At 44.9% G+C, this 20,150-nt stretch overlaps 1 protein-coding gene across 1 annotated transcript in view; it reads right to left on the bottom strand.

Moving 5' to 3' along the window:
• Positions 1 to 600: 600 nt before the first annotated feature.
• LDLR (low density lipoprotein receptor) overlaps positions 601 to 20,150 on the bottom strand; it is a 33,487-nt gene continuing 13,937 nt past the window's right edge. The window contains exons 5-18 of the mRNA XM_028711904.2: positions 19,323 to 19,445; positions 17,607 to 17,729; positions 15,349 to 15,468; positions 14,441 to 14,566; positions 13,205 to 13,376; positions 12,762 to 12,989; positions 11,483 to 11,601; positions 10,256 to 10,395; positions 9,818 to 9,959; positions 8,614 to 8,766; positions 7,764 to 7,976; positions 7,469 to 7,546; positions 6,472 to 6,629; positions 601 to 5,189 (exon numbers count right to left, since the gene is read on the bottom strand). Coding sequence (XP_028567737.2) covers positions 5,151 to 5,189; positions 6,472 to 6,629; positions 7,469 to 7,546; positions 7,764 to 7,976; positions 8,614 to 8,766; positions 9,818 to 9,959; positions 10,256 to 10,395; positions 11,483 to 11,601; positions 12,762 to 12,989; positions 13,205 to 13,376; positions 14,441 to 14,566; positions 15,349 to 15,468; positions 17,607 to 17,729; positions 19,323 to 19,445 — 1,934 coding nt within the window. The 3' untranslated portion in view covers positions 601 to 5,150. The remainder of the gene's footprint in view (positions 5,190 to 6,471; positions 6,630 to 7,468; positions 7,547 to 7,763; positions 7,977 to 8,613; positions 8,767 to 9,817; positions 9,960 to 10,255; positions 10,396 to 11,482; positions 11,602 to 12,761; positions 12,990 to 13,204; positions 13,377 to 14,440; positions 14,567 to 15,348; positions 15,469 to 17,606; positions 17,730 to 19,322; positions 19,446 to 20,150) is intronic.

The raw sequence follows: 20,150 nt of genomic DNA, 5'->3' as shown, positions 1-20,150 counted from the left end.
AAGAAAGAAAGAAAGAAAGAAAGAAAGAAAGAAAGAAAAGAAATCAGAGGGTACCGTGGGCTTCATCCCCTATTCTTTCAATTTACTGTTTGATATTCAAGGAAATACAAAAATACATACCTATCACCAAGTAACGTTTTATAATATACTGAGACAGCTACTTAGTCTGTAAGAAAACAGTGAGAAGGAAGAAAAGACAAGGAGAAACCTAACGAAAGAGAAAAAAATGGAAAAGAAAAAATCTAAAAGATACAGAAGGAAAAATAATAATAAAAGGACTTCTCTAGCCTGCAGCTATATGTGATATTCATTCCTTAAGATCCAACCATTCTATCATCTATAAACCATTATTTTTTCAGTCTTCAAATCCAGATGATGAGTTAGAGGCAAAAGTGGGTGGGGACACCCCTCCCATTTTTAAATGACCATAAACATTTGCCCCTTCCTCCCAGGGCCCAAACCTTTGGGGAGATACTTTATTGAAAAGTATTCTGAAAGTGCACTGGATCACAAATTGGTGTGGCAACAAGCGAGCAACCCCACAATCAATAACACTACAACGGCAGCTTTCACACTGGCCAAGAAAGAACAAACGAAATATTTTCAGTGTATTTAAATATTTATTAAACTCATTCACGATCTGGGGAAAGAACACCGCCCCCAAGGATTTTCATCAAGGAACAGAGAAGAAACCGTTTGATAAAATATAACTTAGTGCAGCTGCAAGGACACAACCTTCCGGGGGCGTAAGTAAACTAGGGGCTATAGATGCATTTTGGTTTATTGCATTACGTTTTCCTGATTGTAATGCTAGCACTTCTGTCCCTTTTGCTAACGTTCCTTTCACAATGCTGTACCTGTTGCGTTCAAGAACTTTTGACCAATATACCAAATTTCGTTCACACCACTGGGTGCGACACACTGAATGTCAACGGACAATATCACTCCTACACATGAATGCTTCTGTTCCTCAATTCACCCATGAAAATGGTTGGAAAGAATTGTATGCTAGCCTAACTACCCCAAATCTCCTCACTTTAACACTTCTGGTTTTCTAAGTTGTTGGGGTTGCGGACGGATGCCCCCTCAGAAATGATTAACACAGAAATAAGCACTAAACTTCCCATACACGCTGCTAGACTTCCAGAAGTGTCCTTTACATTGTGTGAAAGCTCAGCTATAAAACATAAGAGCAGGGGAAATGGAATAAACTGCTATGTGAATGCAGCCTTAAGACAGTGTCCGCCTGCTGTCCAGGGACTTGCAGCATCTCGTGTTGGCATCTAGAAAACTGAAACATGGATTGCTATTCTTCACTATGTAGAAGCAGAATCTCAGGTGAGCTATTAAAGGGGCTTTGCCTGGATTGCTTGCCTAGCACGGTTGCAAGCATGGTTCGGCACCAAAGGGGAGAGGATCCTGCTATTCCCTGAGCTCCAGGTTGTACTCTTCTCTCCCCCACCTCTGTCCTTACAGAATTAAAAAGGTAAAGGAACCCTGGACGGATAAGTCCAGTCAAAGGCGACTATGGGGTTGCGGTGCTCATCTCGCTTTCAGGCCGAAGGAGCCGGCCTTTGTCCACAGATAACTTTCCGGGTCATGTGGCCAGCATGACTAAACCGCTTCTGGGAAACTGTGATGGAAGCCAGAGCACACGGAAATGCTATTTACCTTCCCGCTGCAGCGGTACCTATTTATCGACTTGCACTGGTGTGCTTTTGAACTGCTAGGTTGGCAGGAGCTGGGACAGAGCAACGGGAGCTCACCCCGTCGCGGGGATTTGAAGCGCCAACCTTCCGATCGGCAAGCCCAAGAGGCTCAGTGGTTCAGACCACAGCGCCACCCGCATTCCAATTACACAATGCAAGGTGTACTGAGCTTCTAACACAAACATCCTGAAGCTCAGGGAACATTTTTGACTTCATCAAATGCAGCTCAATTGTTATATACAGCTGTGGGTTCTCCTACGGTGGTTTCACCTATGCAAACAGCCCCACCAAGGAAACTGCTTGCCCCCTCAACCCTGCAGAGCCTAACAGCTTTGTATGCAGGGGAGCACTGGACCAAAGGACCAGAGGCACAGCTTGTCATTTCTTTCTCAAAATCCCCAACTGCTTTTGTTCAAAGTAGCACCATTACTGCCCATTGTCTAGGAAAGTTGCTTCCTACTTTGGAATTTTCAAGGCAACCAGAAACAGAAAAGGACCTACTGAATGATGCTCAGGTCTGGGCCACTGCTTTGACAAGATTCAGGCACTAAGCAAGAAGTTTCAGAGCTCTTCCCATTTCTGTGATCTGTTGCTCTTTGATTTAAAGACAAAAGTATGAGAAAGACATTAAAGCAGCCATTAACAACCCAAAGGAAGTTGAGGACTCTTCATCAGCATGACAAATGAAAGGCACTCTTTTGTGACAGCAGGGCAAATACAAAGACTGAGTGCTTTGTTATTTTCCCTTCTGAAAGTAAAACATATCCTTAAGGGGGGTTTTTGGGGGGTGTTCCCCTATATTACATTTTACTTCAACAAAAATCTATTCAGTGCTCATTTTAAGGCCCTCCAAATTACTACAGCCAATGACATTAACACAATAAACCATCGGGGCAGTCAGTTCTGCAAAGCTGAGCATTTCATAGACATTTAGGCCATTGACACTTTTCTTTACAAATGAACACACACAATTCTATCAACCGGCTTGTGCTTTTAAAAATCCGACTGCTCCATGCAAGGTGGTTGACATGATATAGACATGAGCATCATTCACAATGCGACAGCAAAGGACAAGGGGATGCAGCAAACGACAAAATCATCTCCCAACTGCAAGCGACCCATGCCGAATCAGCAAAAAACATGCTGCATGCCTGAAAGGGGTGAGAGGGTGATAAAAATCAGGCAGTACCTAACTGGCAAGATTTGCAGACAGTGATGGGAAATATGCCCCCACCGCATTAAATAAGCGAATAAATATTGCAAAAGTTAATCCCCTTTTTGGCTGCAGTCCCCCCCCCAAAAAAACCATTTGGGCACTGCTGCTGAAAGCACCAGTAAGAGCAGCGATCAAGTACAATTCGCTCAAAGCATCTATGCAGTTGTGGAGATACGAAAAGCTTCATGGAGCAGTGGTTTGCTTGGAGTGAAACAAAACCACAGTCCCTGGTTCAGACACCCATGTTCATGGCAAACTGCAAAGGTTTGGTTCACTATGACATGCAAAACTCAGCCCCCACGTTCAGTCCCCCTTACTTCAGATTGGGACCGAACTTTAGCTGATCACGGTTGGCTCTCCACCATCATATGCACCCATAACTGCAGAGAATCGGGGAATACCCCGACAGAGAGAGATGGGATGAGGGAATAAAGCCTAATCATCAACAACCATAAGAAAATAAACTTATAAATAAATAAGTCATGTATTTTATGAACATTATGTACATACAGAATGCAACGTTTTGTGCAAAGGAAATATATATCTCAAACATTATACATCATTTACATGCTCCACAATCAGAGGAAGTGGTTGGAATCTTTCACAGCTTCAGGTCAAAGGGGTTTTGAGTGCTTTTCCTTGGTATGTAGTGTGCTGTCCCCTCCGTCAAAGGAAGGGAACTAGATGTGTCAGGCCAAGAAAATAAAGTTGCCATTTGTTAATCCTAGGATAGCAGGGTAAGCGGGTATTTTCTGCTTGTTCGTTACTGAATTTAGGACGGACTGGAGCTGTGGCAGACATTTGGAATTTACACTGATTCTACTTCCTTGAAAATGTAAAGATCCTTCATTTGGTGAACGGTAGCCAAAGAGCACACCATGAGCTCAAATTCAGCCCACCTTAGAACATGTGGCAACCTGGCGCTTCCATTCACAGAAGCTTAAAAAGCATCACATGCAATATATATATATATATTTCAACTAAGGTGCAGAATCAGAGTTTAGTGCAACTCTAGAAGGGGGCTGGGAGTCCCATTTGGCATTTGCCTTAATTAAGAAGCCCTCCGTTAGTAAGAGAAGGGATAACAGTATACAAAATAAGGCAAAGCTAAGGGCAGGAAATTTGTAAAAAATATACCTGGCATAGAGAGATGCAGTGATAAGGCAACTGTAAACCTGTGACGAAGGTAGAAGACACAGGAGAATGGCTTCAATTCCTGCTTTCTTGGCCAGCACAATCTATTGCCCTTTGTCCACCTGCCGAAAGGCACAAAATGGACCAGCACCGAGCAAAACGCGACAACCCCCTTTTTCCCTCCCCAAAGTCAGCCTGCTTGTCTCATTGGTTCAGTTCTTCCCCCCTCTCTCACCCTCCTGGCAACACGTGACAAGAGAGCCAAAAGAAAGGAATCAAGTGCAAATCCAGAAAATGCAAGGATACAAAGCTACACGGGTCGCAAAGAGAAGAAATCAAACGAAAGGGGCAGGGGAAGGCTGAGAGAGATCTAGCAGCTCAGGGCCCACAGAGGGATCCAGGACACCTCCATGTTGTCCTTCCTTTCTTTGGACGTTAAGAGGGCAAAAGTCACTGTTTCTTCTTTGCGGCACGGATGGCAAAATCCACTCTTTAAAATCTTCTCCAGTCTGGCTTGGGAGAAAGGGGCCCAGAGGCTCACGAAGGCAAGGCGAGTTCTCAGCAAAGGCTCATGTTCCCGATTCCCTTCCAAGCTTGCTTCATGCCTGCCTGTCAGGCCTTTGGAGAGAAAAGGGCCAGGCACAACGGTCGGCTTGTGAAGAGGACCCTGAGACACCCAGGTGTGCATCCAGAGAACAGCCACTGCCTTTGTCAAGTTACCGTCCTTCACGTGTGTGAAAAAATAGTAATAAGTGACCCTGCCCAGATTAAAAATGAGACTCAGAGGACAGCAGACGCATCAGTGCCGTGGCAGCACTGGATACAACAATAAATATATCGAAACATAAAAACTCAACAAAGTGGCCCTGGTTCGTCTGCTCTGTCCTGTAAAGACAGTTGCTGACCGACGTACAGTTTCTTCCTTTTAAAAAAGGGAAAGGTGAGGGGCTGAGGAAGGGGAAAGGTCCATCGAGTCACTCGGGAAGTGGCGTCAGACGGCTGAGAGACAACGGAAGCCAGGGCATGCGTGTTCTCCCAGAAAGGCAGCAGCAAAAGTCTGGAGAGAGGCACTTGGAGGCGTTGAGGTGGGCTCACGCTGTGGTGTCGTCTTCCAGGCTGACCATTTGTCTCTGTTGGGGAAGAGAGATTGGAAAGGAAGTTACTCAAAGGGTTTAGCTAGGTGGAACCACCGTAGAAGCCAAAATGTCCCAATTAGGGATAAAAAGTGAGCCAGCTGATTGAGGAGAGAAACAGAAACCAACCTACTCAAAAAGACAGCGTTCAGTGTTTTGTGGTCTCTCAAAAGAGTCATCTTGCATAAGGTTAAAGCTTACTGGGAAATGATATACAGACGTAACTTGGAAGTCAATAGGAATCCTTTCCGGACATCCGTTGGACTTCCAAAAAGTTTGGGAACCAAGGCGCGGCTTCTGATTGGCTGCAGGAAGCTCCTGCAGCCAATCGGAAGCAGCGGAGGTCGTGCCAGACATTCGGGTTCCAAAGAACATTCGAAAACCGGAACAATCTCTTCCAGTTTCCGATTGTCTGGGAGCCAAAAAGTTCAGCAACTAAGCCGTTTGAATTCTAAAGTACGACTGTACAATGAATTGAAAAGGATGTTCAAAATAACTTATAAAAAACCCCCAGAAACTTCTTTTAGGAGTTATAGGGACAGAACTACCTAAATTGTATAGAAATGTATTTCTGTATGCTACTACAACAGCAAGAATGCTACTTGCCCGAAAGTGGAAAGAAACAGAAATCCCAGTAAAGGAAGAATGGATACAAAAACTTATGGAATATGCAGAAGTGGCGAAACTTATTGGAAATAAAGATAAAAAACTTTTTATAAAAGAATGGAAATGGCTTATTGAATATTTACAGATAAATTGTAAACAGATAAAAGCATTAGCAGGATTATTGTAATAACCTGCAGTTTCTTAAGAGTTTATATTTACAGTAGATAATTAAACAATTAAACAAGCAGGTTAAATGAATTTGGATATGCAGAAGGTATTTTAAAAAATAAATTTAAGGAACCGCAGAAAGAAGGGGAAGGAAGTCAAACTTTGAAATGTTAAGTTGATTGTAAAACTAATGAAATGTATAAACTTGAAAAGTATAGTTTTTAAAAAGAGCGCGGGGGGGGGGAGTAATCTTGCTGGACCCTGAAAATTCACATTATGGATTTATACAAACAATGAGCATGTACTCGTGCTACTTTTGCACGAGGCCTTTCCTGAAGGGCACTGTTCTTCCCTGTGCACCATGTTACCACGGTCAACCATGGCAGGAAGGAATGGGGGCAGGATGAGAATGACTTGGGACCCCCACTAAAATCAAAGAACACAATGCACCCACCAGCAGTACAGAAAACTGCAAAGTTCCCCCCCATTCTGAATGTCAGCTTACCGATGGGTAGGTGTACCCCTCCTGGCTCCGGCAGATGTGAACCTCGTCCTCCGTCGTTTTCTGATAGACAGGGTTGTCAAAATTGATGCTGTTGATGTTCCTCAGGCGCCAGTTCTTCCAAACGAGGAAACCCCCAAAGGAGATTAAACAAATCAGCACTGGGAAAAAAGAAATCCCAGAAGGCAGGACGTTATTTTCAACCAACCTCTCCTAATTGCTCAGGAGACCACTGGGGACGATGGTGAATATAGCACTATCTATGTGTGGGGGGCTTCACAAAGAACATATGACAGGCCTGTATCCCAAGAGGCTTACAATCTAAGTACATTACACCTGAGAACCGCTATTAAAGAAATTAATGGAGAATAAAATATGCACCGTGATTTATTTGCTACACCAATACAGTCACACCTCGGGTTACAGCCACTTCAGGTTGCGTTTTTTCGGGTTGCGGACTGCCGAAACCCGGAAGTACCAGAACAGGTTACTTCTGGGTTTTGGCGGCCGCGCATGCACGGAAGCCCTAAATCGCGCTTTGTGCAGAAGCACCAAATTGCAACCCGTGCATGTACAGATGTGGGGTGCGAACGTGCATCCTGCATGGATCAGGTTTGCAACCCGAGTATCCACTGTATTATGTTTAGTTCAAGAGCATCCTGAGAAGGACTACTGATTTGGGCTTCTGCCTTGCCCGCAACTATTATTATTTATTCTTATTCTTATTCCGATTACATTGATTGATTGATTTTATATACCACCCTATGGCGGGGATCACAGAATAAAATCAAGATATAAAACCACAAATAATAAAAATAAAAACAACAACCCAATAGCTTCCCCCAACACACACACACGAAAAATCTGAAGAAGTGTGTATGCGCACAAAAGCTTATACCAAGAACAAACTTAGTTGGTCTCTAAGTATAGTATAGGATGTAAATCAGATCAACCCAAGGCCTGGTTAAAAAGGAACGCTTTTGCCTGGCGAGGAACTTACCCAGTGGTAGGACAATCGAGAGCGCTGGGGGACCCCCCTGCCTTGCCCCGTCCGTTTCAGCAGCAATGCCATTTCGTGCTGGGGAATAAAGGAAACTTAAAATTAAGCCCTCTCCAGTCTGCAATATTGCAAAAGATGCAGAGGGGAAGGAAGGGGCAACAGGAGAGGAGGGGGAGAACGTGCACCCAAGTTAAGTTTTCCTCCTATGTGCACGGCACTTTGCACCTAGGTGCAAAGGAGCCTTAACAGGAGTGTCACACACTCGGCGCGACTGGCTGAAACTTAAGCCGCTTACCTTGCTGCGACAGGGTGACCATCGGAGGCGTGGTATGCTCAGAGATGCCTGGGATAAGTTTGCTCAGAACGGTGGGGGCAGCGGCAGGCAGGCGTTCGGTTTCGTGCCTGGGGGCACCGGTTGTGGTGAGCAGCCGGCCCAAAGGTGTGGTTCTCGAGGGAGGCTGCCGAGTTGTTGCGGCAGCAATGGAAGCAGGAGCATCGGGAACAGTGTCTGGGTGGCGGAGACGACAACATATCAATTACCTCCCCAAACAAACACTTTTGCAGTCGTACCTTGGATCCCGAACGCTCCGGAACTCGGGACGTTTTGGCTCTTGAATGCCGCAAACTGGGAAGTAATTGTTCCGGTTTGTCAACGTTCTTTTGGAACCTGGAGCTCCCTGCAGCCAATCAGGAGCTGCGATTTGGTTTTCGAACATTTTGGAAGTTGAATGGACTTCCAGAAAGGATTCTGTTTGACTTGCAAGGTATGACTATACTCGTTTTGTGGGAAAGGGGGTATAGTCGTACCTCGGGTTAAATATGCTTCAGGTTGAGTGTTTTCAGGTTATGCTCCACGGCGACCCAGAAGTAACGGAATGCGTTAGTTCCAGGTTTTGCTGCTCGCACATGCGCAGACGCTCAAAATGATGTCACGCGCATGCACAAAAGCAGAGAATTGCGACGACACAGGTTGCGTTCGCTTCAGGATGCGAACGGGGCTCCAGAACGGATCCCGTTCACATCCAGAGGTACCACCGTAGTCTCTCTCTCTCCCACACACATACACACAGAGAGAGATTCATTTTTTACCCCGGCTGCCAGCTGCTCACTGCACAAAGGCTCACTAACCCATTTTGCCTGCTTACCTGTGCTGCAACTTCTCATGTCTGCGGCCAGGTGCATGCCATCAGGACAGGCACAGGTGTACTTGGCGGAGTGAGCAGTGATTTGCGGGGCAGGGAGACAGAGGTATTGGCAGCCTCCATTGGGAGTTCCGTTCTTCTCACACCAGTTGACACCTGTTAAAAAGCGGGAAAAAGAAGTTGTACAAAGGAGACTCGGAATGGCACAAGTGCCTGCACAAGTCTTCACCTTCACGAACATAGGATGAATTCAAGGGGAGCCAGAGGTTATCCTCACTGAATGGCATCTCACACTGTCAGGCGGCAGATGAACCAATCCCCCACGGCAGGTGGCCAGGAACGGACAAGACAAGGAAAAGTCCTTTCCATCTGCTTTTATTCAATATAAACTTGATCAAAACCTTGATTTAAAAATGCCCTAGAACTTTCAGATATATATAACGTCAGGGTGCCCTCAACAACTAGTGAAATGCAGATGGGGCAGGTATTCAGCTGTCACTCCCCTAGTGCTTCTTCCTCTTCTTCTTCCTCCTCTCCCATTATTTCCCAGCTTTCCCCCTCATCTGCCTCTGAGCTGTGACCTCCCTCAAACCCCTGCTGTAATTCTGAACTGTCCCCTTCTCTGGAAGGGTCAGGCTGGGGAGGCGGCCTCCACTGGTCCTCCTCTGCCCAGTCCCTGACACAAACACCGCGCCTTCCCACCCAGTGGGAGTCCTCCAAGACAGAGCAAAAACCACCACGGCTAATAGCAGTGGTTCTCAACCTGAGGGTCCCCAGATGTTGTTGGGCTACAACTCCCATCATCCCTGAGCTCTGGCTTTGCTAGCTAGGGGTGATGGGAGTTGTAGTCCAATAACATCTGGGGACCCACAGGTTGAGAAAGGCCGGTCTAAAGGGCTCTCCTTTTCGGCAGATGAGAAGATGGAGTGAAGCTGGCCAAGGGCTGGAGGTAGATGCTGCCGCCCAGGAAGGAATTGAGAAAGACAGCTTATATAGCCCTGCCTTCTGCAGGAAGAAGCAGCCCATACATGGCTGTTCTCCTCCGCTGCAGGAAAATAAGGGGTTTCCCTGGAGGCAGAGTGCAGCGTGCTAAATTGCCCTTACCTGACAGTCCAAAAAGCACAAGGCAAAAGAAAAAAGGTCGGGGAAGAGAGAGAAAAAACACATTTAGGGATGCAACAGCAGAAAGGCAGTCATGATCAAATACCTTTGGGCTGCCGTACAGAATGAAACAACGTCAGATCCTGGGGTGAATACAGGTCCCCTGCCACCTTGACGATATCGGAGCCAGTCAGGCGGTTGGCGCTGAAAATGGCTTCGTTCATGACATCTGTCCAGAACACTTTATCCTGGGAGAAGATTCAGTGATTTGTTTTTAAATGGATTTTTTTGGTTTTCAACAGTAACACTGTGAACATACCCCCCCCCCCAAACCCTGCAAAGCAACACATGGGTAACATATTATTGACTTGCCAGCTCAAAAAGTAACACTAAGATACATGCATGATAGGTTCACAGATTAATTAGTCCTCTCCATAGAGATGCATGCGCTATAGGGGGGTGTAGTAACTGTGCCGCCTTATTGATGTGATCAATAAACAAAGACCACATGTCTAAAATGAGGTCATTTCTGAATCTGCCTCACCTCAAAGACTGTGATGGCAAAAGGATGAGCCAGCTTGTCCTCATTCACAAGGATGGTCTTTCTGTTTCTCCCATTCACATCTATGCTGGAGATGGAGTGGAGCTTCGAGTCTACCCAGTAGAGGCGCTGGTTGGCCAGATCTAAAGGCAGAAGACAGAAGGTGTCAGAAGTGTCACATGACCAGAGGAACACACCCTTCCATTCATATGAAAGGGAGCAAGCCAAGCACAAAGGTAGTTCAGAACAGAGAACAAGACACACTGGCCATGAGGCGTTGTAAGTTAGCGCTGCATCCCCAAACGCCTTTGATACTTGCAACAAACTACAGCATACAGCTTTCAGATGAGAAGGGTTCCCACCAAATCAGGCTGCTCTGCTTTATTTAGACCCAAGGGCCAACCCATTCCAAGAAGGTGCTCTTGGCTTTTGGATTTCAGAAACATTTTATCCTAACAATTTCTCAAGAGTGCTTTTGGTTACTTGCCATTGTTTAGAACTCTGCCCCTCAAAAGCCAGGCCTACAAGGGGAAAACGGGTGATTATCTGCACTCAAAAACCTAACTGATCACCTTTATAACCTTTACTTTTAACAACTATATACAGTGGTACCTCGGGTTAAGAACTTAATTCGTTCTGGAGGTCCGTTTTTAACCTGAAACTGTTCTTAACCTGAGGTACCACTTTAGCTAATGGGGCCTTCCGCCGCCACCGCGCAATTTCTGTTCTTATCCTGAAGCAAAGTTCTTAACCCGAGGTACTATTTCTGGGTTAGCGGAGTCTGTAACCTGAAGCGTCTGTAACCTGAGGTACCACTGTACTTAAAGGGAAATTCTCACTGCACCTTTTCTCCTCATGCATGACCCCCAAAAATGTTTGAATCCAATTCAGGAGCTTCAGATATTCTTAGGATCGGAGGTTACTCTGTCCAGCCCCCCCCCTATAAATATGCTAAGCCTGGCCTGGTCCCTGTGTTTGTGAATGCGCTCCTGACTCCATCACTACAACTGAATCAGGGAGGATGACAGCACCGCCTAGCAGTGGGATGCTAATCCAGCTGCAAATGGGTTGCCTAAGAGAGCAAACTTTGTAGCAGGAAGAGAGAGATCAGTCTCGAACAAGTCCCACATCTGAATGAAAAAGCAAGTCCCTTTGGATCGAGAGCCAACAAAGCCTCGTCTTCCTCTAGCCTGCTCTTGTTATTGTCTTGCAGAGCTATGCAGAGCTTACCTAGAGTTATTCCGTTAGGCCAAAGAATGCCTTCTTTCACCAGAGGGAAGCTGTCCACCCCATTCAGACCACTTTTGGCAATTTTTGCAGACGTGCCCCAGTCGGCCCAGTACATAAACCTAACATGAGGGGAACACAAACACACAATTTAAGCCAACTCTCGCAGAGCAACATTGTCCTTGGGGGAGTTGACCCTAAGCCCCTCCTCCTCAATGGACAGCACACCTGGTAAAGCGCCCCCCCTTTTTAAATACAAATTTATTTGGTTTTTCAAATTAAAATTTTACAGAGAGATATCAAACATAATAAAAACAAGATTCCTAGGAATCTTCTGGACTTCCATCCTCCCCTTTGTGGGTTCTGTTATTGATCATTTCCTCCCGCATCTTTTATAATACTCCAAATCCCTTACCTCTTCCATTATGTCCAGAATTCACCCTTATAAACTACAAGTGTTATTCCAATCCTACAAACGATTTTAACTGATTACAATGGTCTTTAAGATGTTATAAATTTTCCCCATTCCTTATTAAAATTTTGGTGTTCCTGATTTCTAACTCTTCCAGTCATTTAACCCATTTCAGAATAGTCCATCAATTTGATCTGCCATTCTTTTCTGGTGGGGACTTTATCTTCTTTCCCTCTTTGGGCCAGTAACATCCATGCAGCCATGGTCGCATGCTTAGACTATGCATGTAGGCAAAGCCCCTCTCTTGTCCCAAAATGCCGTGCTTCTTTTGACCATGGAGAGCCTCTTAAGGAAGCCACAGCCAGCACTATTCTTTTAAAGTCAACATTGCCCTAAAACACTGTCAGATCCACTGAGCTATCTTTGTATAGTCAGACCACTGGCCCATCCAGTTCAGCGCTGTCTGTGTTAGGCATGGGAATCCTCCAGACATTATTGGATTCCCCAAATCTCATCAGCCCCAGACAGCATGGCTAAGAACCAAAGAGTATGGGATTTGTAGACTGGTAACATCTGCAGAGTCAAAGGTTTGCCATCCTTTCTCTAAAACCCTGGGTAGTGAAAACACGAGTCTTTTCTCAGCCTAATCTGGAGATGCCAAGAATTGGATGTGGGATTTTTTGCATGCAAAGAACGTACATTGACCATTCTCCTTCCTAATCCACTGCTAAGGTCCCATCTCAAAGGTCAACCTCATTCACACATATCTTTTGCCTCTCGCTAGGGCATGTCCCTAGAAACAAGAGCCCGGTTCCTCAACAGACTGGCAATTCCTCGCAGCGTCTCCAAAACATTTAGGGCGGCACATACCCGTGGACTGGATCCACCACGATGGCACACGGCTTGGCGTCAACTTCCTTGATCAGGGTCTTCCTCCTCAAGCCTTCACTGCTGGCCACGGAGATCGTGCCCAGGGCGGAGTCAGCCCAGTAGATGTTGCTGTGCACCCAGTCCACAGCGAGGCCATCTGGGTATTTGATCCCGCTGTCGATCACGGTGGCGTGGTGAGAGTGGTTGTCTGCTTTGTCTATTGGAGTGCTGGAGACATCACAAAGAAACGGAGAAGCCCCATTGAAATGAAGAAAGGAGAGAGAGGGAGCCATACTTCATGGGCTGCAGGATTCCTTGCAGGGCTGGTTTTCTCAAAGTAGTAGTTGTGTTTTGGATCACATCTGTGCCCAGATGCGATTTAAAATGCAAGTACTACTGAGCCCTGTTCCAGCCCGCAGTGCACACGTTTCATCTATTTTTACCTGTATATTTTTTTCTGAGAGCTGTCAGACCAGTAGAGTTTGTTGTTGGCTATTTCCATATCTAAAGCCACCGCGTTTTTGAGACGGGGGATGAGGCTGCTGTACTCGCTGCGGTCGAGAGTCATCTTCCTGACCTCATGGCGATTGGTGAAGAAGAGATATGCAATGGTGCCTGGGGAAAGGGGCAAGAAAAGGATATTGGGAACTCTGTGGCTTTTAAACCTGCTCTCTCAGCTTCCATAAAGCAACTAAGCAGATCAAAAGGTCTCCGGGAAGAATTATTACAATTCAATAAGTGGATTTTCCCAGCGTCCAAAGTTCACTAAATAAATAGTTGTTTACTACACATTCCAATTGTCCATGCACTCAAGTCATTTCACAAGTCAGGGTGGATAGATTGTTTTTTTATTGGATTTTTAAAAATTTAAATCGGATTTTTAAAACAAAATGCTTTTGGAGGAAAAATCTTTCTAAAGATAGTTTTCCATTTAAGTTACATTATACTCCAAAGGTTATTTATCAGGAAATAAGGATTTGTTTTAAGGTTTTCATGTGTGCTAAAACTAGTCTAAGGTGGGGTTTGTTTTTTTAAAAAAAAGTTTAACTCCATTAGTTAATAAACATGGATACATATGCTATAATGTTATTGTTTTAGTTAAATAAATTGTATAAATTGTTATTAAGAAATTGATTGTTTATCTCCTGCCAATAAAGTACACAGCAGAAAAGTTGTCCAAATATAAAGTTAACTTACTAAACCTCACAATAATTTCATGATTATCTGTCTATGTATTTCTAACAGTATAACCAAGTCAGTAATATTTGCTATAACTGTAAAAACTACTCTGAAAATTTATTATTCCAAAAATGAAACCTTCATCTGGTTGTAAATATTAATATTATACCAGCAAGAATGTCTTTCTGTAAAAATTTGATTTAAATCAAGTCTTACTGACTAGTGATTTAAATCGATTTGATTTAAACCAAACCCACCTTGTCACAAGTTTAAAAAAGCATCTTATACTATAATGGACCTAATAAAAAGGAAGGGGGGAGGAAAATAAGTAAATCTGGGTCCCCAAAATTACATTAAAAAGGAAGGAACTGCAAAAACAAGATTATGGGGCTGGATGTATTCCCAGGGGAAGGACGCTTCCTGCAGGTACCCCAACTTTTTTGCCACCACCCTGAAATGGTTACAGTAATACTCTAGTGTAGAACACGCCCAAGACTTACCAATGGCTTTGCAGGCCTTTGTGGTAGGGTCAATCTGATAGCCTTCATTACATTCACACTTATAGCTTCCTTTCAAGTTCACACAGATTTGGCTACAGGTATCAGGGTTGAGACACTCATCGATATCTAGGAAAATCAAGAGGATGATATTCATCGCCTGAAGTCTGTAATGTGCGACAATACATTGGGTCTCCGAGGCTCAAGTCAGTTTTCTCTACTGCGGCCAACCTGCTACTTGCCTGGAACCTCCCAAACAAAGAGGAGCAGGAAGTATCCCATAATGGTCTTGGGCTTTGAACTACTCAGATTTTTTCCACAGGGGCCACCACAAAAAGCATCAGCCTACAGTTCAATGACCAGGTCTATGGGATTCAACTTAGAACAGCTCGGGGGATCAAGTTACCGAGTTTGTCGCTTATGTGTAAGGGCAGAAAGGCACAATCGATTGTATCTTGCCTGCCTTTTTCTTACAGAGGTGGGACAACGCAGGGCTTTGCCAATGGCATGTTCATCTACAACTTCAGAAGCCACAATCGCAGACATCCTTTCGGAAAAGCCAAATTTTTCAACCTGGGACTGTGGCCTCAGCTGGATGGACTTGGCCAGATCACCAAGCCTTGCTTTTCCCAAAGAAAACATATCATGAGAAACACCATGACCTCCCTGACTCCCATTAACTTTCAACCAGATGACAGATATGAATTACTGTATTTTCCGTGTATAAGACGGGGGGGCTCCAAATTAAGAAAACACCCCTCAGCACTACACGTGTATAAGACGAGCCCCAATTTTAAACCTAACTTTTTGGTAAAAAAAACAACACCTAGTCTTATACACGGAAAAATACAGTAATTAGAGGTGCATTAAGAAAGCTGTTGTGGAAAGAGGAAGAAAACTTTCCCATTTACCTTCACATTTTCTTTGGTTAATCAGCTGGAATCCTTCAGGGCATAAACACTCGTACCCAATTTTGAGATCGTTGCATATGTGGGAGCAACCACCCTTATTATCCAAACATTCATTTGTTCCTGGAAGGGGATAACAAAGAGCTTATAATGATGCTATTCTTAGAGAATGAATGAATGAATGAATGAATGAATGAATCTTTCTTTGCGTCAGCCATCTGCCATAGCAAGAAAACAACAATACAATATACAAAGAATAGAAATAAAAAGTCAATGATATAAAATACATTTTGGGGTTTTGAATCAATAGTCAAATACTGGATCTTATTCTGATTGCCCCAGCTAAAAACCTTGCAACCGTTGCTGTCACCTGCTCATCTTGATCTGCCAAGAGAAAGGACACTGTGGCAGTGGCTGTGTGACCCAGAATGGAAAATAAAAGAGGAGTGATAATCTCATTCCTCAAGAGTGCAAGCCAGAAGGGTATGCACCACCGATTCTGGACTGCCATCTCCACAGGGACATAAGCGTCTTTCATGTACAATCTGTTGGAATCGTCCCTCTAATATTCTTAGAGAAATTGCTTACGGTCCTAACAAGACTTGTATTAAAAAAAAGAATATTGACACCCCCCCCAAAAAAAGATCAATCAAAGAATGCCATTTACGCAAAGGCCTCCCATCAGTGAGCATTTATGCTGGGTTAGGTAGGGTGGACCTTGTATACTGCAAGAACTTCAAGTTATTACAAATTCAAATAAAATGTGTATGGATTATTTTAAAAAAATTGATTGATATTATTGTTTCTAATTTGCATTTTATTTAACTATTGTACTCAATTGATCACATGAGATGTTGTGAATTACTTTGGGCACAATTTTGTGGCAAAGTGGCGTGCAAATAAACACACGGCGATGATAAATGTCAAAGACCAATGAAGAAGACTGCATTGCAAATTTTGCCTCTGCCATGAGCTTGCCGGCGGTGGATGGGGAAAGCCATCACATCTAAAATATGGGGCTTGTAACAGGCTTGTGGTGAGGATTTCTGGCGCGAAGCACGTACATATTGCGATCGTGTCCCCATTTTCAGGGACCTGCACCTCTGTGCTCAGCCTGGCAATTCCATGCTGTTCCTTGCAGAAATAGGAGCTCTAGAACTTCAAGTTACTTAAGATGTGCTACACTGGTCTTTCAACTTGGGGCTTCCCATTGGGATCCTCCTGCAGATTTAAAAACTGCTGGGAAGGGTGAAGATTACCCTATCAAGAGGCAACTTGGCAATTCCTCACAAGAACTATGGCAGTGGGGAAAGCTTCTTTACAGCATCAAGATACAGAAGCTCTCCAAAGATAGGCAAATCTGAACTGGCAACACCGAAGAATGCAGCTCAGTCTCAGTGCTGGCGCAGGTCGATCCTTTACTGTGGCATGGAAGAAAAAAGCCTCTGGGTTTTTGACCCACAAAACAACTTCCCTTCCACCTCTTGCGCTTTGTAAAAAACTTGGGTTTAGTCTGTTTCCACAAGATAACAAGCTACGTACGGGCTCATATCAGCTCCTGCTATTCATTACTGCAGCAGGGAACCAGTTACAGACCACGGCTGAATCTAGACATTTATTAAAAAATGCTGCGAAAATGCCTTTTTTTAAAAATAGAGAATTTGCCCTCAGCTCACCATCGCTATCTAGTGTCACATTTGTATAATGCACTTAAAACATTATAAAGGTAAAAAGGTAAAGGACCCCTGGACGGTTAGTCCAGTTAAAGGCGATTATGGAGTGCTGCAATCATCTCGCTTTCAGGCCGAGGGAGCTGGCGTTTGTCCGTAGAAACTTTCCGGGTCATGTGGCCAGCATGACTAAACTGCTTCTGGTGCAACCGAACACCGTGATGGAAACCAGATCGTACAGAAACACCATTTACCTTCCTGCCACAGTGGTACCTATTTATCTACTTGCGTTGGTATGCTTTTGAACTGCTAGGTTGGCAGAAGCTGGGACAGAGCAACAGGAGCTCTCTGTCATGGGGATTTGAACTGCTGACCTTTTGATCGGCAAGTCCAAGAGGCTCAGTGGTTTAGACCACAGTGCCAACCACGTCCCACATAATTTGCAGCTGTATAGCCAAGTCCCAGATGTACGGCAATACATCACTTTCATAGAATCGTAGTGTTGGAAGGGACCCGAAAGTCTAAGCAGGAGGAGATGCGAGGCAGCCTTCTTATAGCACACCAACAGAGACAAGTATTAAAAATTCTTACGGCACTCCTTGAGGGGCTCATCCGACCAATCCCTGCAGTCTTTCTTCGCATTGCAGACCTTGTCCATAGTGATACATTCTCCAGAATGGCACTTGAATATGTTTGGTCCTTCACAGGTTGTCACTGTTGCAAAATTAAGAAAGCACGTTTTTAATTGCATTTCGGTCCAATTTCCTTTTCAGTAGCCCTGGGAAAGCTACTGTAGCTTGAGGTAGGGTCTGGGAAAGCTTACAACACTTGCTTGGGAATAAGCCCCATGGAATTGAGTGAGCCAAGCAAGGAAATACAGGGCCTTGGGCAGTCAATCCCTCCAAACACACCTCGCCTTCCCTCTGGGTTGCTGAGCTAGTGTTGGCTGTCGGACCACAGCAAAGTTTTCCCTTCTTCACAGGGAAGAAATAAGAACCTAATAGGGGAAAGCTTTGCGAGAAGGGCGGCTGTTCTGAGTTCCTACTTCTAAATCCAGTTATTTTAGAGTGCAATCCTAGCAATATCTACTCAGAAATAAGTCCAATTTAACTCAAGCAGCCTTACTTCCAAGCAAACAGCTTTAGGATTGCAGCAATTCTCCGTTAAACACTATGGCTTGCTTCCATGTAAGCATGCAAAGGCTGGGGCTGCAAATAGTCTGTCCTGTTTATTTCCATGTTCTGCAACTCGATCCTATGCTTGTAAATTGGGAAGCGAGATTAAATGGCTAGAATACAGCTGGTCTTCTATATAAGCACAGGGCCTGTTGCCTTAGGATCACTGCTGAGACTTACAGGTGGGAAGAAAACAGTCCAACCAAGCCCTAACTGGTTCCTAAGTCCAACAGTTAAAACAGCTTCTAAGGTGAAAAAAAGCACCAAGCCAGAAAGAGGGAAGCAGTGCGAGGAGAGAAGCAAATTCTTCTTCCGCTTGCAAACTCTGCTCAACATTAACAGCTCGAGAGCTGCACTGCCGTGTAAAATGTTACATATAAAAATCAATCATCTCTCAGATTCTCATAGCAGAAACCTGCTGCTGCTTGCTATTAAATGACTTTCTGGGGGTTATTTTTGTCCCACTAAAGCCACCATAACGTAAATGGCACCATCTCATTTAAGCAGACAGAAATCTTAAGGAGATTTCTCGACAGTCACTGAGCAAACAAGAGAATATGAGCAGATTAAAGGATCTTTACTTGAACAGGAAGAATTTTTAAAAGAAGAGCCGGGATGATTAAACTGAGTTAAACATCTTTAAATGGGGGAGGGGGGAGAGAGAGAGCTTTAGATCTCATTTTAAGGGTGTGGCCTATAATCGGGTCGATGTAGCAGTTGTCACAGCAGTGCTGGCTCAAGCCAGGCTTCAGATTTGCCCTAGGCCAGGGGTCTGCAACCTGCGACTCTGGAGCTGCATGTGGCTCTTTTACACCTTTGCCGCAGCTCCGGGGCGGATACTAGCGAGGGGAGGAGGCACATTGTGCGCCCCGACACTCCCCCACTATGGCGGGCGCTGTACTGGCTGTGACGTCGCATGGGGCAGTGCGTGCGTTAGTCACGCACCGTCCCGACGTCATCTTCCCGCCCACTGTCAGATCGCGGCTCCGGAGATATATTTGTTTTAAATGTTGCAATGGTTTTGCGGCTCCCAGTTTTTCCCCCTCTTCGGAAACGGGTCCAAGTGGCTCTTTTTGTCTTAAAGGTTGCAGACCCCTGCCCTAGGCCCACAAAACCTGTCTGGGTTACATACCGTTGACACAGCCAACCTCGTCACTCCTGTCTTTGCAGTCAATCTCCTTGTTACACTGCAGGCTCCCATGGATGCAAGTACCATCATTGCACTGAAATTCATCTGGGCGGCATGTGACTTTAGCTGGGGGGGGGGGGGAGAAGCAGAGACTTAGAGAGAGAGCCCCACTATGCTGAGATTTTAATCACCCAACAGCCTAACTCTTCACAGTGTAGAGTTTAATATGATTCCACATCACAATAGCTGCCCATGTTGTGAAAGGCACCCCAACAGCGTGAGAACTGCTGGCCCTAAATGCGGGCAGCAGTGAACAGAAAGCAGTAAACGCCATCACTGTACCAAGTGCAAAATGATGCACATCACCTTAACCTCTCATTTATCCCCTACAACAATTCAAAGTGTTGGTGCTGACCTTTGAAGCCCTAAACGGCCTTGGCCCAGTATACCTGAAGGAGAGTCTCCACCACCCCCGTCGTTCTGCCCAGACACTGAGGTCCAGCTCTGAGGGCCTTCTGGCAGTTCCCTCACTGCGAGAAGTGAGGTTACAGGGAACCAGGCAGAGGGCCTTCTCAGTAGTGGCACCCGCCCTGTGGAACACCCTCCCACCAGATCTCAAGGAAATAAACAACTATTTGACTTTTAGAAGACATCTGAAGGCAGCCCTGTTTAGGGAAGTTTGTAATGTTTGATGTTTTATTGTGTTTTTAGTATTTTGTTGGGTGCCGCCCAGAGTGGCTGGGGAAACCCAGCCAGATGGGTGGGGTATAAATTATTATAATTATTATTAATCCCTCTGGAAAGCAAATATAGGCACACTACAATACCCAG

This window comes from Podarcis muralis, chromosome 17, assembly GCF_964188315.1.
Source record: "Podarcis muralis chromosome 17, rPodMur119.hap1.1, whole genome shotgun sequence".
NCBI lineage: Eukaryota > Metazoa > Chordata > Lepidosauria > Squamata > Lacertidae > Podarcis > Podarcis muralis.
The sequence above is the reverse complement of the archived record's forward strand: the minus strand, read 5'-3'. Positions and strand labels throughout refer to the sequence as shown.